The sequence below is a fragment of the Bombus pascuorum genome, chromosome 3 (genome assembly GCF_905332965.1).
Source record: "Bombus pascuorum chromosome 3, iyBomPasc1.1, whole genome shotgun sequence".
NCBI lineage: Eukaryota > Metazoa > Arthropoda > Insecta > Hymenoptera > Apidae > Bombus > Bombus pascuorum.
In genome coordinates this window covers 17,747,865-17,765,580 of record NC_083490.1, presented here as the reverse complement: position 1 = coordinate 17,765,580, position 17,716 = coordinate 17,747,865, and the positions used below count along the sequence as shown (strand labels likewise).

At 37.1% G+C, this 17,716-nt stretch overlaps 1 protein-coding gene across 2 annotated transcripts in view; it reads left to right on the top strand.

The window, feature by feature from the left end:
* Nucleotides 1-17,453, top strand: part of LOC132905651 (triokinase/FMN cyclase-like) — a 67,321-nt gene extending 49,868 nt beyond the window's left edge. The window contains exons 9-10 of one of the 2 annotated variants that reach the window (XM_060957156.1): nucleotides 13,488-13,615; nucleotides 17,253-17,453. In XM_060957156.1, the coding sequence (XP_060813139.1) occupies nucleotides 13,488-13,615; nucleotides 17,253-17,370 (246 nt within the window). In that variant the 3' untranslated portion in view covers nucleotides 17,371-17,453. The remainder of the gene's footprint in view (nucleotides 1-13,487; nucleotides 13,616-17,252) is intronic. The other variant, XM_060957159.1, reaches the window with a different exon arrangement.
* The last annotated feature ends 263 nt before the right edge of the window (nucleotides 17,454-17,716 follow it).

Below are 17,716 nucleotides of genomic sequence, written 5' to 3'. Positions count from 1 at the left end.
CGACTGAGAGACCTCTCCGGGCACCAGGCACGTCTGCACTCTTCGGCAGTCGAAAGGGAACTGGATCAGGATTTGACTTTATTTCTTCAAATGCATTGTTTAGACCCGTGTCATTTGTAGATTTAGCCCTTTGCGGACGAGCAAGAGAATAGTGGACAAGAAGAGGATAGAATAGTGTCCATGACAGCCATCGAAGTTTTTACAAAATTTTATAATCCACACCTGCCTATCTCAAACAATGTGTATACTGTAAGATTGGCTGAATGTATTTCTATTATTTATCTGTCTAAATTATATTATTAAAGGTGCACTTTTAAAGAAATTTAATTTCCTTGATTGTTTCCATTTATTATTCTTCTTTTATATTTCTTTCACATAAGACATACATGTTAGAAATTAATTTTGTGAATACTTCGTGCTTCCCAGCTTCTGAAGTAAGTGTCGCGCGGTGCCTCACAGCCCGCTTACCAAAAAGCATCATTGCCTTTGCCACTCCGTGGTCAGATCCTTTACTCAAAGTCTTCTATTATTTATTTCTTTATTCTTTGGTAATGCTACATCGGATTACTTGTCATTAGTCCATCTGTGTATCAACTTATCCTTCGTCAAACTGTTTCACACATTCTCTAAACAGTCATGGCATCGACATCTCATAGCTTGGTGACTTCAAGTCGCCGGCTATCGGTTTTCTAAACATTTGCTCAAACAATCTGCAGAGGTTCTTACTGAGCACTCGGCCCAGTCATAAATTATTGTAAGGCTAAATAGCAGCAGGCTATCACCCATTATATCGGCATGAAGGTGTGTTGCTGCCACATAATGTTTATAACATAAGTAATCTTTTAACATAGTATATTTTAAGGAAATGTGATAAATGGTAACGCTTAACTAAGTATAGAAGAAACTATTACATATCGTTACATAATTTGCAACTAATATACGTGATTGCACACAACAGTTTTAATAAATATATGTAAGAATTGAATATAATCGCGGCGAAAGTGTAAAGCATGTTTGAAGTACCGATGCCGACGTCGTGATGCGACGATTGAGTTGGATTGATTACCGAAGGCGACTGTTTTTTTTTTTTTTTTTTTTTATAACGTTTATTGTCCAAGAAGATGAGTATTACATGTGTATGTTATTCACAATAAACAATGAATTTCGGTTGTAGGGTGGATTAGGCAAAAGTACCGATACGCGTCGGTACGACGTAGCCATGGTCTAATATGTGTCGTGGGTTTTCGGTTTTTGCGTTTATTTTTTTGTTTTTTTTGGGTTTAAGTCGCATTGGTGCGTGATTTTTGTGTATTCTTGTGTGTGTTGTATTTTGTCCTGAAACTTGGCCGCAAAACAGGACTCCTCGGTGTATTACTTTTATGCGTTGTGGGATTTTGGGGGGGGGGGATGAGTGGGAAGGGGAGGGGGGTGTTAATTTATATTATTTACAATGATTATAGTATTTACATATTTACAGTACTTACATCTAGGTTATACGGTGGTAGGAATGGTTCTTTTTTTTTTTTTTTTTTTTTTTGTCGAATTGGTAGTTTTCACTTATATTTTCTTATGGGTTTGGAATCCACCAATATTTTTTTGTGTTTCTTCTGTGTTTGTCTTTAGTGTCTTTTTGGGGGAGGGCCATGTTGTACCTCCACCTGGTGTCTGCAGTCAGTCCGTTTAGGTTTTCCTCGTAGAGTATCGTTTTTATCCCTATTATTCTTTTTATGTGGAAAATTATCGGGATATTGTTTTGGTCTTGGAGGTAATTTTTTTCGTCTAGGTATAGGAACGCTTCTGGGGGGATGTAGCCTGTTTTCATTGTGTTTTTGTAATATAGAACGTTTGGGTATAAGCCGCTGAAGATTAGGCTGTTTTCTTTTATTTTTGACGCTTGTGCGAAATGATTTCTTGCTAGTTTTAGTATGTGACAGTCAATGCGGTGAATGTTGGCTAGGTCGTAGATTTTTTTGTTTTTTATATATTTTTTGTATCCGCTCTGTTCGGATCTGTACGCATTTTGGCAAGCTCTAATGCATTTTCTTTCGAAAACGCGGATTCTCTCCATTAGCGATGCTGGTATGTTGTACCAGATTGGGCAACCGTATGTTATAATTGGTCTAATTAGAGCTTGGTAGCATAATGTTTTTACATTATTCTTGAGATGTTTCGAGTAAAATAGTCTCTTTGCTCTCCAGAATGCTTTATTGGCCTTGGCGAGTTGGGTTTCTATGTGTTGTTTGTAATTTAGTTTGTCATCTATGTTTATGCCTAGGTACTTTACGCAGTTTTTGTGTGGTATGATTGTCTCTTCGGATGACTTTTCTTTTAATTGGAAATTTTTGCAGTGTTTTCTTTCTGCTGGGCCGATTTCGCTGGTTTTGGGTTTGAACAGTATGCTTTCGCATTTGTTTGCGTTGATTCTTAGTTTCCATGTGTGGTAGTAATCATTGATTTTGTCGAATAGTTCTTGGAGGTCTGTGTTTATTGTTTTAGTTTTGCGGCCTGTTACGTAGATGATTAGGTCGTCTGCGAAGGCTATGGAGCGTTTGTGGGTAGATTTGTTCATGTCGAACAGGTTTAATATGTCACTGTTGTATATGTTGAAGAGTAGCGGGGAGTTTACAGTTCCTTGTTGGAGTCCGTTTTTTATGGTGAATTCTTTGTTCGATGTATGGGAGCCCTCGGTCATTAGGAATGTTCTGTTTGTAATCATGTCCCATATTATTTTGATTAAGTATCTCGGGAAGTTTTTTTTTATTAATTTATAAATGAGGCCTGTGGTCCAGACTGTGTCGAAGGCTTTTTCGAGATCTATTAAGCAGGCGGCTACTCGTTGTTTTGCGTTTAGTGCCCAGCAGATGTCTGACGTGAGTTTGTTTGTCGCGTGTAGTGTGGAGTGTTTGTGTCGGAAGCCAAATTGGTTTTCTGGTATAATGTTTTTTTTTTGCAGAATGTAGTTAGGGGGTTATTGATGACTACTTCAAATACTTTGCTTATGTTGGGGAGGAGACTTATTGGTCGTAGGTTTGTGAGTGATGAGCCGTCTTTATTTTTTTTTGTGATTGCTATTATTTTGGCTTTTTTCCACTTTTTCGGGAAGTATGCGTTGTTTAGCGCATTGTTGAATATTACTGTGTAGTACCATTTTATTTTGTTTGGTAGGTGCTTAAGTGAGATGTTCGGGATGCCGTCGAAGCCGGAGGATTTTTTATTATTTAGCTTGGCGAAGATTTTGTTTAGTTGGTTATAATTTGTAAAGTAATTTATTTCTGTTTCTGGTTGTTTGGGATTGTCTGAGGTGTTTTCGTTTGAGAACGTGCAGACTGTTTTGTTTAACGTTATGTCTTGTTCTATTTCGTTTTTGAGTTTGTTCGTTTCTGCGATGATGATTCTGTTTAATTCTTCTCGGTCCATGTGTTCGTTTTGGGTATGTGTTTTGGAGAAGTGGGTGCCTATGATGTCTAGTTTTTCTGTTGTTTTAGTTATTATGAAGTTATTCTCGATGTCTTTGCTGGTGTTGTGTATCTCTATACCTGCTTCTTGGATGAGGGGAGCTTTCTCTGGGGGCAATTTGAGCGGAGTGCTGGGGTTTTGTTCTTTCGGTCTGAAGATTTGATTTATTTGTGGGAACATGTTGGCTGAGTCGTTTTTGGAGATATTTTTTATTTTGTTTGACCAGTAGAGGTTTATAGAGTTTGCGAATTCTTGTTTCTGTTGTAATTTTATTTTGTGTAGTAGGTATTTTAGGTATTCTAATTCCTCTCTTTTGTCGTAAGAGTAGTTGTGTTTTATATTGTTTATTTTGGAGAGTATGTAGCTTTTGTCTCGTTGTAGTTCTTTTATTTTGTTGTTGATATATAGATCGCAAGAGTTTTTTTGTTTGAAGGTTGGGACGGATTTTTGGAGTGCGCTTTGTATGTGTTTTTCGATTTCGTCTATGTATGTGTCGATTTGTCTGTTTGTTAGGTTGACGTTGTTGTAGATATTTAGGTCGCATTTCTGTTCGAGTAGTTTTTGGAATTTTTTCCAGTTTGTCTTTTTGTAGTTGTACTTGGGGGTTTCGGTTTGTGTTTCAAGTGTTAGGTAGTCGGATGTGTTTTTGTTTATCTGTAAGAGTATGGCTTTATGGTCGCTGTCGTAGTCTAGGGTTTTGAGCGTGTTATTTGGTCGTAAGTTTTGGATTTTTAGTCGTGCATCTGTTAGGCATATGTCGGGGTATGAGCCTCCTTTTGGGTAGGAGGGTAGCTCGGAGCTGTAAAGGTTTGTTTTGTAGTGTATGCTTTTATTGTCTAGCCAGTTTCTGATGAAGTTTCCTCTCGTATTGTTTAGTGGGTTTTTCCAGCTTGTGTGTTTTGCGTTAAGGTCGCCGGCTATTATGTGGAAGTTTTCTTGTTTGTCGAGCTGTAAAAGTTCGAAGAGGTTATTGAATTCGTCGTTAAATTCTTTTTCGTTTCCGTAGGATGCGTAGGCTGCGGTGATGAGTAAGTTTTCCTTTTTGTTTATTTTTATTTTTATGGTTGTCGTCTCCAGGGTTTTAAAATTTGTTATTTTGTCGTTTTGGATTTCTTTGAATTTCAGGGGGTTTTTTATGAGGATTGCCGTTCCTCCTCCTTGGATAGCGTTTGGTCTGTCGTGTCTTATTATGGAGTAGTTTTTGAAGGATACTTTGTGTCTTTTGTTCAGTTTTGTTTCTGAGATGAGTACGATGTCGGGGGTTTCTTTGTTTATTAGGGTTAGCATACTGTATCTTTTTTGGTTTGAGATTAGAGAGTTTGCATTTATTGCAATTATTTTCAGGTGTTTTAAATCTAATTTGGATGTTTTATGTTGTGTTTGTTGGTTTGGTGTGTTTTGGCTAATTGTCGACTGCGATATCTAAGAAGTTGAAGATGGTGTTGAACCTGTCTTCGTGCGATGATATTGCATTTTTTAATTCGTTGAGTTGTATTTGTTGTTGATTTAGTGCTTGGATGATACATTTTTTAAAATCTTCGAAAGCGTTTAATATTATTTGTTGAGGGATGATCTCGGTTGTAATTGGGATTTGGTTTGCCCGCGAATCTAGTTTTGGGTTTATTGTGTGAGGGGGATTTTCGATTTCCTGCTTTGGTCTTGCTTGTTGTTTCACTGCGCCCGAGAACTTTAGTTCTAGGGTGTATTTTCGGCTTACCTGTTCTAGTCGTTTGATTTTTGTTTCTTTGTCTTTTTTAATTTTTTCTGAAAGTTTTTGGCGCAGCTCTATGATTTTGGGGCACCCTTTGTATGACGCGGGGTGTCCGTAGCTTTTGCAGTTGACGCAGAATATTTTATCCTTTGTGATTGTATCGTCTTTTTTTATTTTGCACTCGCCTGGGCCATGGGGCTCGGTGCATTTTACACAGCGGTAGATTAGGTTGCAGTTTTGTGCTGTGTGACCTAATCGTTGGCATTTGTGGCATTGGGTAATGTCATTTTTTCTTATTTTTTCCCACGTTATTTTATAGTAGCTTAGTCTATTTATTTTTTTTAATTTCACGACGTTGCTATTGGGGGATACCTGTACTATGTATATTGGGAGCAGTCTGTTACTTTCCCTTGACTTTCTTGTCGAGAAGCGCGATACTTTCGTAAACTGTATGTCGTCTATTTTTAATGCTTGTAAGTCTTCTAGTATTTCTGTCTCTGTGAGGTTAATGTCTAGTCCTTTTAATAGGAACGTGTGTTGTTTTTGTGCTTTTGGTGTGTATGTGTAGAACGTTGTGTTTGTTGTTATCAGTAATTCTTTTGCTTTAATGTAGTCGTTTAGATTATGTAGGTATAGAGCGTGTTTGTTCGCGTGTATTCTGTTGATGTGAAAGTTTTTGATTTTGAGAGCGTCTTGTAAGAGAGCAATGGTGTCTTTTGGGTCTTGATGAGTTATGTTGATTGGTGGGGGCCTGTTACCTTTTGTGGGTGAGGGGGCGTCCTGTTGTTCCTCTGTGGGGTGGTTGGTGGGCTGTTCCTGTTGTGCTTGTTCCATCGGTGTCTTTGTCGGTGGGGGTTGCTCTTTTGGTTTGATCAGATGAGTGTGTTGATTTTGTGGTGTCGGCGGCCTCCTAGGTGGGGCGAGGGGGCTGTTTGTTCGTGTGTCGTTTGATTTTTCTTGGGTGTGTGGTGTTCCCAATGTGGACGTAGTCCTCCTGTTTGCTTTGATTCGCATTTCATTGTTCTTCTTTCTTATGGCTTCCACGATCGCATTTTGTATTGTTGATTCTTTTGTTGACGTTGCTTGAGTGTGATTCTGTTGTTGAGGTATAGTGGTTTCCTGTGTTTGTAACACTTCAAATCTGTTTTTTGTTGGTATCACTGGTGAGGGAGGGCTTCTTGTAGTTTTCATGGTTTTGCTTTCTTTGACGGTGGGATCTTGTGTATTGTTTTCTTCTTGGATTAGAACGAGATCTTCTTCTGTGTTTTCCGGGGTGTCTGGTAGTCTTTTGGACCTTCCCACTAGTTTTGGTTGTGGGTTGAGTTTCCGCGTTTTTTGCGTGGAAAGTCTTATGCTAATGTTGTTTTCTTTGTCCGTTTTTGGCGAGATTGCTTTTCTTTTACTCGTTTTTTTTGTTGGGATTACGGAGGGTTCCGTTTTTTTGCTTTCTGCTTCATTATCGATGTCGCCTATTTTTTTATTTATTTTGTTGTTATTATTTTTTTTTTCCTATTTATAGCGATGGTGTCACTAATCAATTTTCCACTTTCTGTCACTTTTTTCTTTTTTTTTTCACTTAGACTTTCTCTACGCGAAAGATTGTCTAGTTGGCGCGCGCACTGTTCGGGTCTGGGTCAGCTGTCCCTTTTTTTTTTTAGGGCTGAGAGGTCCGTTTGGCTCGGAGGTTCGCAGTCGACTGACCGAAGGCGACTGTTTTTTTTTTTTTTTTTTTTAAATAGTTTATTTAGCCAATATTTGATTTTTTGTACATTTTTGAGATTCACAATAAACAATGAATTGAGTATAGTGTGTTTAGGCAAAAGTACCGATACGCGTCGGTACGACGTAGCCATGGTCTAATATGTGTCGTGGATTTTCGGTTTTTGCGTTTATTTTTTTGTTTTTTTTGGGTTTAAGTCGCATTGGTGCGTGATTTTTGTGTATTCTTGTGTGTGTTGTATTTTGTCCTGAAACTTGGCCGCAAAACAGGACTCCTCGGTGTATTACTTTTATGCGTTGTGGGAATTTGGGGTGGGGGGGATGAGTGGGAAGGGGAGGGGGGTGTTAATTTATATTATTTACAATGATTATAGTATTTACATATTTACAGTACTTACATCTAGGTTATACGGTGGTAGGAATGGTTCTTTTTTTTTTTTTTTTTTTTTTTTGTCGAATTGGTAGTTTTCACTTATATTTTCTTATGGGTTTGGAATCCACCAATATTTTTTTGTGTTTCTTCTGTGTTTGTCTTTAGTGTCTTTTTGGGGGAGGGCCATGTTGTACCTCCACCTGGTGTCTGCAGTCAGTCCGTTTAGGTTTTCCTCGTAGAGTATCGTTTTTATCCCTATTTTTCTTTTTATGTGGAAAATTATCGGGATATTGTTTTGGTCTTGGAGGTAATTTTTTTCGTCTAGGTATAGGAACGCTTCTGGGGGGATGTAGCCTGTTTTCATTGTGTTTTTGTAATATAGAACGTTTGGGTATAAGCCGCTGAAGATTAGGCTGTTTTCTTTTATTTTTGACGCTTGTGCGAAATGATTTCTTGCTAGTTTTAGTATGTGACAGTCAATGCGGTGAATGTTGGCTAGGTCGTAGATTTTTTTGTTTTTTATATATTTTTTGTATCCGCTCTGTTCGGATCTGTACGCATTTTGGCAAGCTCTAATGCATTTTCTTTCGAAAACGCGGATTCTCTCCATTAGCGATGCTGGTATGTTGTACCAGATTGGGCAACCGTATGTTATAATTGGTCTAATTAGAGCTTGGTAGCATAATGTTTTTACATTATTCTTGAGATGTTTCGAGTAAAATAGTCTCTTTGCTCTCCAGAATGCTTTATTGGCCTTGGCGAGTTGGGTTTCTATGTGTTGTTTGTAATTTAGTTTGTCATCTATGTTTATGCCTAGGTACTTTACGCAGTTTTTGTGTGGTATGATTGTCTCTTCGGATGACTTTTCTTTTAATTGGAAATTTTTGCAGTGTTTTCTTTCTGCTGGGCCGATTTCGCTGGTTTTGGGTTTGAACAGTATGCTTTCGCATTTGTTTGCGTTGATTCTTAGTTTCCATGTGTGGTAGTAATCATTGATTTTGTCGAATAGTTCTTGGAGGTCTGTGTTTATTGTTTTAGTTTTGCGGCCTGTTACGTAGATGATTAGGTCGTCTGCGAAGGCTATGGAGCGTTTGTGGGTAGATTTGTTCATGTCGAACAGGTTTAATATGTCACTGTTGTATATGTTGAAGAGTAGCGGGGAGTTTACAGTTCCTTGTTGGAGTCCGTTTTTTATGGTGAATTCTTTGTTCGATGTATGGGAGCCCTCGGTCATTAGGAATGTTCTGTTTGTAATCATGTCCCATATTATTTTGATTAAGTATCTCGGGAAGTTTTTTTTTATTAATTTATAAATGAGGCCTGTGGTCCAGACTGTGTCGAAGGCTTTTTCGAGATCTATTAAGCAGGCGGCTACTCGTTGTTTTGCGTTTAGTGCCCAGCAGATGTCTGACGTGAGTTTGTTTGTCGCGTGTAGTGTGGAGTGTTTGTGTCGGAAGCCAAATTGGTTTTCTGGTATAATGTTTTTTTTTTGCAGAATGTAGTTAGGGGGTTATTGATGACTACTTCAAATACTTTGCTTATGTTGGGGAGGAGACTTATTGGTCGTAGGTTTGTGAGTGATGAGCCGTCTTTATTTTTTTTTGTGATTGCTATTATTTTGGCTTTTTTCCACTTTCTCGGGAAGTATGCGTTGTTTAGCGCATTGTTGAATATTACTGTGTAGTACCATTTTATTTTGTTTGGTAGGTGCTTAAGTGAGATGTTCGGGATGCCGTCGAAGACGGAGGATTTTTTATTATTTAGCTTGGCGAAGATTTTGTTTAGTTGGTTATAATTTGTAAAGTAATTTATTTCTGTTTCTGGTTGTTTGGGATTGTCTGAGGTGTTTTCGTTTGAGAACGTGCAGACTGTTTTGTTTAACGTTATGTCTTGTTCTATTTCGTTTTTGAGTTTGTTCGTTTCTGCGATGATGATTCTGTTTAATTCTTCTCGGTCCATGTGTTCGTTTTGGGTATGTGTTTTGGAGAAGTGGGTGCCTATGATGTCTAGTTTTTCTGTTGTTTTAGTTATTATGAAGTTATTCTCGGTGTCTTTGCTGGTGTTGTGTATCTCTATACCTGCTTCTTGGATGAGGGGAGCTTTCTCTGGGGGCAATTTGAGCGGAGTGCTGGGGTTTTGTTCTTTCGGTCTGAAGATTTGATTTATTTGTGGGAACATGTTGGCTGAGTCGTTTTTGGAGATATTTTTTATTTTGTTTGACCAGTAGAGGTTTATAGAGTTTGCGAATTCTTGTTTCTGTTGTAATTTTATTTTGTGTAGTAGGTATTTTAGGTATTCTAATTCCTCTCTTTTGTCGTAAGAGTAGTTGTGTTTTATATTGTTTATTTTGGAGAGTATGTAGCTTTTGTCTCGTTGTAGTTCTTTTATTTTGTTGTTGATATATAGATCGCAAGAGTTTTTTTGTTTGAAGGTTGGGACGGATTTTTGGAGTGCGCTTTGTATGTGTTTTTCGATTTCGTCTATGTATGTGTCGATTTGTCTGTTTGTTAGGTTGACGTTGTTGTAGATATTTAGGTCGCATTTCTGATCGAGTAGTTTTTGGAATTTTTTCCAGTTTGTATTTTTGTAGTTGTACTTGGGGGTTTCGGTTTGTGTTTCAAGTGTTAGGTAGTCGGATGTGTTTTTGTTTATCTGTAAGAGTATGGCTTTATGGTCGCTGTCGTAGTCTAGGGTTTTGAGCGTGTTATTTGGTCGTAAGTTTTGGATTTTTAGTCGTGCATCTGTTAGGCATATGTCGAGGTATGAGCCTCCTTTTGGGTAGGAGGGTAGCTCGGAGCTGTAAAGGTTTGTTTTGTAGTGTATGCTTTTATTGTCTAGCCAGTTTCTGATGAAGTTTCCTCTCGTATTGTTTAGTGGGTTTTTCCAGCTTGTGTGTTTTACGTTAAGGTCGCCGGCTATTATGTGGAAGTTTTCTTGTTTGTCGAGCTGTAAAAGTTCGAAGAGGTTATTGAATTCGTCGTTAAATTCTTTTTCGTTTCTGTAGGATGCGTAGGCTGCGGTGATGAGTAAGTTTTCCTTTTTGTTTATTTTTATTTTTATGGTTGTCGTCTCCAGGGTTTTAAAATTTGTTATTTTGTCGTTTTGGATTTCTTTGAATTTCAGGGGGTTTTTTATGAGGATTGCCGTTCCTCCTCCTTGGATAGCGTTTGGTCTGTCGTGTCTTATTATGGAGTAGTTTTTGAAGGATACTTTGTGTCTTTTGTTCAGTTTTGTTTCTGAGATGAATACGATGTCGGGGGTTTCTTTGTTTATTAGGGTTAGCATACTGTATCTTTTTTGGTTTGAGATTAGAGAGTTTGCATTTATTGCAATTATTTTCAGGTGTTTTAAATCTAATTTGGATGTTTTATGTTGTGTTTGTTGGTTTGGTGTGTTTTGGCTAATTGTCGACTGCGATATCTAAGGAGTTGAAGATGGTGTTGAACCTGTCTTCGTGCGATGATATTGCATTTTTTAATTCGTTGAGTTGTATTTGTTGTTGATTTAGTGCTTGGATGATACATTTTTTAAAATCTTCGAAAGCGTTTAATATTATTTGTTGAGGGATGATCTCGGTTGTAATTGGGATTTGGTTTGCCCGCGAATCTAGTTTTGGTTTTATTGTGTGAGGGGGGTTTTCGATTTCCTGCTTTGGTCTTGCTTGTTGTTTCACTGCGTCCGAGAACTTTAGTTCTGGGGTGTATTTTCGGCTTATCTGTTCTAGTCGTTTGATTTTTGTTTCTTTGTCTTTTTTAATTTTTTCTGAAAGTTTTTGGCGCAGCTCTATGATTTTGGGGCACCCTTTGTATGACGCGGGGTGTCCGTAGCTTTTGCAGTTGACGCAGAATATTTTATCCTTTGTGATTGTATCGTCTTTTTTTATTTTGCACTCGCCTGGGCCATGGGGCTCGGTGCATTTTACACAGCGGTAGATTAGGTTGCAGTTTTGTGCTGTGTGGCCTAATCGTTGGCATTTGTGGCATTGGGTAATGTCATTTTTTCTTATTTTTTCCCACGTTATTTTATAGTAGCTTAGTCTATTTATTTTTTGTAATTTCACGACGTTGCTATTGGGGGATACCTGTACTATGTATATTGGGAGCAGTCTGTTACTTTCCCTTGACTTTCTTGTCGAGAAGCGCGATACTTTCGTAAACTGTATGTCGTCTATTTTTAATGCTTGTAAGTCTTCTAGTATTTCTGTCTCTGTGAGGTTAATGTCTAGTCCTTTTAATAGGAACGTGTGATGTTTTTGTGCTTTTGGTGTGTATGTGTAGAACGTTGTGTTTGTTGTTATCAGTAATTCTTTTGCTTTAATGTAGTCGCTTAGATTATGTAGGTATAGAGCGTGTTTGTTCGCGTGTATTCTGTTGATGTGAAAGTTTTTGATTTTGAGAGCGTCTTGTAAGAGAGCAATGGTGTCTTTTGGGTCTTGATGAGTTATATTGATTGGCGGGGGCCTGTTACCTTTTGTGGGTGAGGGGGCGTCCTGTTGTTCCTCTGTGGGGTGGTTGGTGGGCTGTTCCTGTTGTGCTTGTTCCATCGGTGTCTTTGTCGGTGGGGGTTGCTCTTTTGGTTTGATCAGATGAGTGTGTTGATTTTGTGGTGTCGGCGGCCTCCTAGGTGGGGCGAGGGGGCTGTTTGTTCGTGTGTCGTTTGATTTTTCTTGGGTGTGTGGTGTTCCCAATGTGGACGTAGTCCTCCTGTTTGCTTTGATTCGCATTTCATTGTTCTTCTTTCTTATGGCTTCCACGATCGCATTTTGTATTGTTGATTCTTTTGTTGACGTTGCTTGAGTGTGATTCTGTTGTTGAGGTATAGTGGTTTCCTGTGTTTGTAACACTTCAAATCTGTTTTTTGTTGGTATCACTGGTGAGGGAGGGCTTCTTGTAGTTTTCATGGTTTTGCTTTCTTTGACGGTGGGATCTTGTGTATTGTTTTCTTCTTGGATTAGAACGAGATCTTCTTCTGTGTTTTCCGGGGTGTCTGGTAGTCTTTTGGACCTTCCCACTAGTTTTGGTTGTGGGTTGAGTTTCCGCGTTTTTTGCGTGGAAAGTCTTATGCTAATGTTGTTTTCTTTGTCCGTTTTTGGCGAGATTGCTTTTCTTTTACTCGTTTTTTTTGTTGGGATTACGGAGGGTTCCGTTTTTTTGCTTTCTGCTTCATTATCGATGTCGCCTATTTTTTTATTTATTTTGTTGTTATTATTTTTTTTTTCCTATTTATAGCGATGGTGTCACTAATCAATTTTCCACTTTCTGTCACTTTTTTCTTTTTTTTTTTTTTTCACTTAGACTTTCTCTACGCGAAAGATTGTCTAGTTGGCGCGCGCACTGTTCGGGTCTGGGTCAGCTGTCCCTTTTTTTTTTTTTTTTAGGGCTGAGAGGTCCGTTTGGCTCGGAGGTTCGCAGTCGACTGACCGAAGGCGTCTGTGTGTATGCGAGTGTGACCAACGAAAAAATGGAAGATAGTCTTCGAGTATTGCGTTGAAACGAGTGGATGAATTTGTAATAGTCAGTTGTATTAAAATCAGTATAAATACAAGTACAGATACAGAGATAGTGTATGGTAGTTGTAATCGTCGCTCACTCAATGAGATTATGCCGATCGAAGAAAGGATAATAATACTCTGTCTAGGGAAGACGTTCATACATTTATATCGACGGACGTTACCACAAAAAGGTAACCTTCTTATGTAACTCTGACTGAAGATTACAAGAAACGGCAATAACAATCTGTCCAGAGTTCATTTGCTTCTAGACCTTGTAAACCAAAACAATCGTTAGTATTCAAGGGCACAATAATATGGGTCTCTCCCAGATTCGAATTTTCCGTAGACTTCTTTTACACTCACGTGCCACTACAGCGTGAAAAGAATAGCTTTGTGTTGAAATATTCTATTTATTATTATATTAATTTGAAATTTTTTTGGCTTATTTCTTTCCAGCAGAACTTTCAATCATTCCTACACATATAAGAGATATTTTATTTAAATAACATATGATGCTGTAAAATAACGTATATTTACTTTACATGTTAATAAAAATAGCCTTTTTATAGATATGAATACTTTTATAATAATTAAATTTCGCGACTAATTAATGATATCCCCTTAAGGTATTTTTAAAATTTAAAAATAAAATGTTGTATATATATGTGAAAAGATCGTTTATACATTTAATATCAATTTGCTATAACGCTATTTAAATACACTTTGTGTTTTATTAGGTTGACGCTCTCAATGCATTTTGTGATACTTTTGAAAACCTGTTGCACAAGCCATTAATAGAAATTTGTGATGCATTAAAGGTAGTAACTTGGAAAGCATGTGAATCCACGAAGAATATGGAAGCTAAGTAAGTGCAGAACAGTTTGTATATTTTTTGTAGAAAGAATCAAAACTTTTTAGCGATAATTGTTTTGTATTATTTTTACATAATGATGATTGTTTTGTATGTTATGTCGAGTCGGAAGGTTTTGATAACAATCTTGGGTTGCCATAAGCCCAAACACTTCGAACTGAACGTATGCGTTCTAGATCTTATTTCATAACAAAAGTCATAATGATCAACTCTATAAATTGAGAAATGGAAAAAACATGATGAGAATTGGAGTATTTTTTAATTTCCATATACTTTTTAATTTATATTATTATTTGTAATTATAAATGCTATCGTTTACTTCTTTATAAATAAATTTGTAGAAGTAAGTCATTTGTTTTCTCAGAAGTTGTATATAGGGTGCCCTTAAAATCGTGGTAAAATCGTGGCCGGACGATGATCGACATGCGAAAATAAATCTAGAAAAATGAATCACATTTTTTCATTTAAAGCTGCATTCCCGAAAAAGATGAGTTAAAAAATCTGCCAGTACCCATATATTAATTCCAAGTTAGTGAAAATGTTAGGAAACAGAAATGAGAAAATGTTATTCTTTTTCTTGATTTATTTTTGCATGTAGTATCCACCAGCTAATTGTATCACGATCCCATATAATCATGTACCTGTATAACAAAATTGAGAGAACAAAACATATGTATCTGGCTAGAACACTACTTTCTGTTTTCTGTGTTTGATAGATTTGAGAAAACAAATATAATATTCTAAATAATGCAGAAAGTAATTTCTTGAGTTGTATGTTTTTATGGATCATAATACATATTGGTAACTGTAAGCATTCAATCATGTAAACAGGTAACATAAATCATTAAACAAAGGAAACTGAAATCTTTCATTTCTTAAAATAACTTTGAGATCTCATAACCACATGATTCCGAAAAAATAACTATGAACAATCGATACCGCATTGTTATTGTTATTATCTTAATGCTATTTATGTGGATTTCAATTGTTCTTATATGTACTCATTTATAAATTCATTTGCTCACATGCTTATACCAACATTCCTAAGATTGGCGCAGACGTCATTTCAACTAACTTAGAGTTAACAACAGTTTAAATACGAATTTTGAGGCGAAATTACAATTAAAAGCTTATACTTGTAGCGTTACTTATTTATTCTTTATACGTTGAAACATATTCATTTCAAAGTACAAATGTTTAAAAACATTCAGAACTTTTAAATGTAAAATAAATGTCTGTATATATAAAGTATACCACATATGTATATATATAGATTATAACATAGTATATGTCATTACATATATTATTACGCATGTTATATATGTAAACACTATTGTGTTTAGTTATTGTACATATATGTACAAGAAGAAATTATGCTATATTAAAGAAAATAATACATTTAATAATTCAATAATGCTGCTATATTTAATAATGATACTTAAATGTAGTATTAATATACAAAATGAGTCATAAATGTAATGTCTATACCTAACAGGTGAATTATATACATCAATTATATATATTTGCCGAGGAGCCGTTTATTTCGTGGGTCTACGAGCAATCCATAATGGCTCAAGAACTCGACACCGACGATGGGCGTTTGTACATCAGCAATTACAAAACTCCACCTGAAGACTCGACGGTAGCGATAGGTTGAGGGACATTGTGATGGTGCCATAAATTGCGATTCGCGTTCCGTTGGCTGCGAACAGTTCGTAATCGCTTTTGTTCGCAGGTCCGTGTATCTTGTTGCGCGGATACACACATGTGTCCGCACCGGTGCCCACTAAGAATGAAATTTTCGTTCTCTTGTTCATGACGAAGATGCGGCGGGTTCCCAAGCCGTCGTCGTATGCCGCATTTACGGACGACTGGTCCCGTTTCTCTACTTCCATTTACAAGGGGACCGACATTTTTGTGCGCGGTCCCAGAATGTCCGATGATGACATAGACCGGAGTCACACGATATTTCTCGTGACCTCGATCTACTCCGACTTCTCGATCTCGATCGCCGACGAGGACGATGATTGAAACTCAGCGCACTCACCGGGGCCCTCAGTTGGTTCATTTGGTCACTTAACGCGTTGAAAGGGCGACACAAGTTTCGTTTGTTCTAACGTTTTGAACTGGTGGATCAATTACTGTCGTTATTCGGGCAGTACGCTGGTACTCCTCTCCAAATTCCTTTGCTATCAGGTTCGCTGACCGCATTAATTCTTCTGGGTTCGTATCGTCGACCGCGGCCAGGATACGCCTCATGCGGGCGGATAGTCGATTTCTCCACAGCGTGAGGTTCAAATATCATCAGGTTCGGAGGGGGAGGGGCTAGCGAGAGAGCCTAACCCCATCTCTTCGCTTTCTGCCAACTTCTTTACCCGAGCACTGTCTGTATCGGTTAGTATGCGAATGAGTTCCTCTTTTAGCTTCGCATATCGTCCCGTGGCTGGGGGATTCGTCAATATGCCCTCAATTTGTTGTAGTAGCTGACCGTCGAGACATTTGGAGAGGGTTGCGAATTTTAACTTGCCGGTCGTGATGTCCGCCGCATCGAGTTGTGTTTCCAATAAGACGAACCACACCGTGATGTTCGAGGGTTGCAATAGAGGCATACTAGTCGTTATATTAGCTGAGGACTTGCTATCCGCAGCTTCGTTACTATCATCTTTGTTCACTTATCACGTCTGGGTTATCAATGTAGAGAACTTGTAGAGGATTGGTAGTTAGAATAATGAGAACTTGCTGTTGCAACCCGTCAAATATATTTAAATTAAATAAATAAATAAATATAAATAATGTAGTTATACAGCGTATAAGTCGCAAAATAAGATCGCTGATAAATACTCGATAAATGCTCGTTAGGTACTCGTCGATAACTCGTTGGATACTCGATAGATAACCGAACTGATTCGGTTACGTCCGTTTATTTATACTGGCCGGGGGAGAGTCGGAAAATTCAAATTTGTCTTTGTTCGACGGTTGCACGTAGCAGCGAAATTGTTTTGCCCGGAATTTATTTATTATTACATTACGTGTATCCTAACGATCTTGATACTCCGAGGCAAAATAACAACATGATTTGAATTGTCCTCTAACTCACGTGCCGCTATATATTATATACATATCTTAGTTTTCCAATTATGACTGATTAAAAAAAAAAAATGTTAAAAGTATCCAAATTGATTTCTCAAGTACTTGAAAATATCAGGTATTCCTCGAATTATCTTAAATCCATCTTTTCCATAGATCGTATAAATGGTTCACTTGTGTTGAATACACAATTGAATTTAAACTGTACCAAATCGCCCCCTAATGGATTTAAATCGTGGTTGCCATTTAATGGCTCCATCTGACCCTAATAGTTTGCGGACGTGCTGTTAAGAAATGTTCTTACTGTAAAATAGAAGGGAAACGAAAATTTCGAACATTTTCTTTAAACATCCATATGTAAATCGAAAACTAAGATATGTAGGATATATGTACATAAGATGTCGTTTACTTAGTGTCTAGATTCACCTCTCGAAGTATGAACATTTATTTATGACTCATCCTATATTATATATATATATATAAACATGACTTTTATTCACTTGCATTAAATTCAATTGATTTGTTTATTTAACTTGTGTTACAGGGTAGGACGAGCTAGTTATGTAAAACAAACACAATATTTCCAGAATGTAGATGCTGGTGCATATGCTGTTGCGACTTGTGTTGAAGCCATTACAAATGTGCTTAAAAATTTCAATTAATGTTGCTTATTATGTCATTAAGAAACATAGTACTGTAATTTCTTATGATATTTTTATTAAATACATAATTATACATTAACGCATTACGACATGTTACTATAAATGGTACAAATATGTCAAAAAATTTCAACAATTTCATAATGAAAAATAAATGTATTATTTGCTTCAATTTACAAAGAAAACTAATATTTAAAAAATATAATAAAGTATAAAATATAAGGTTAATGAAAGTTGTTTCTACAATCATCATACATTAATCTGTTGACCTTGCATAATTATTGTATTCTTTTCCTTTAAATCTAAGAATCGCGTGCCATACCGTATCAACTCGTACACCTTTATAGCT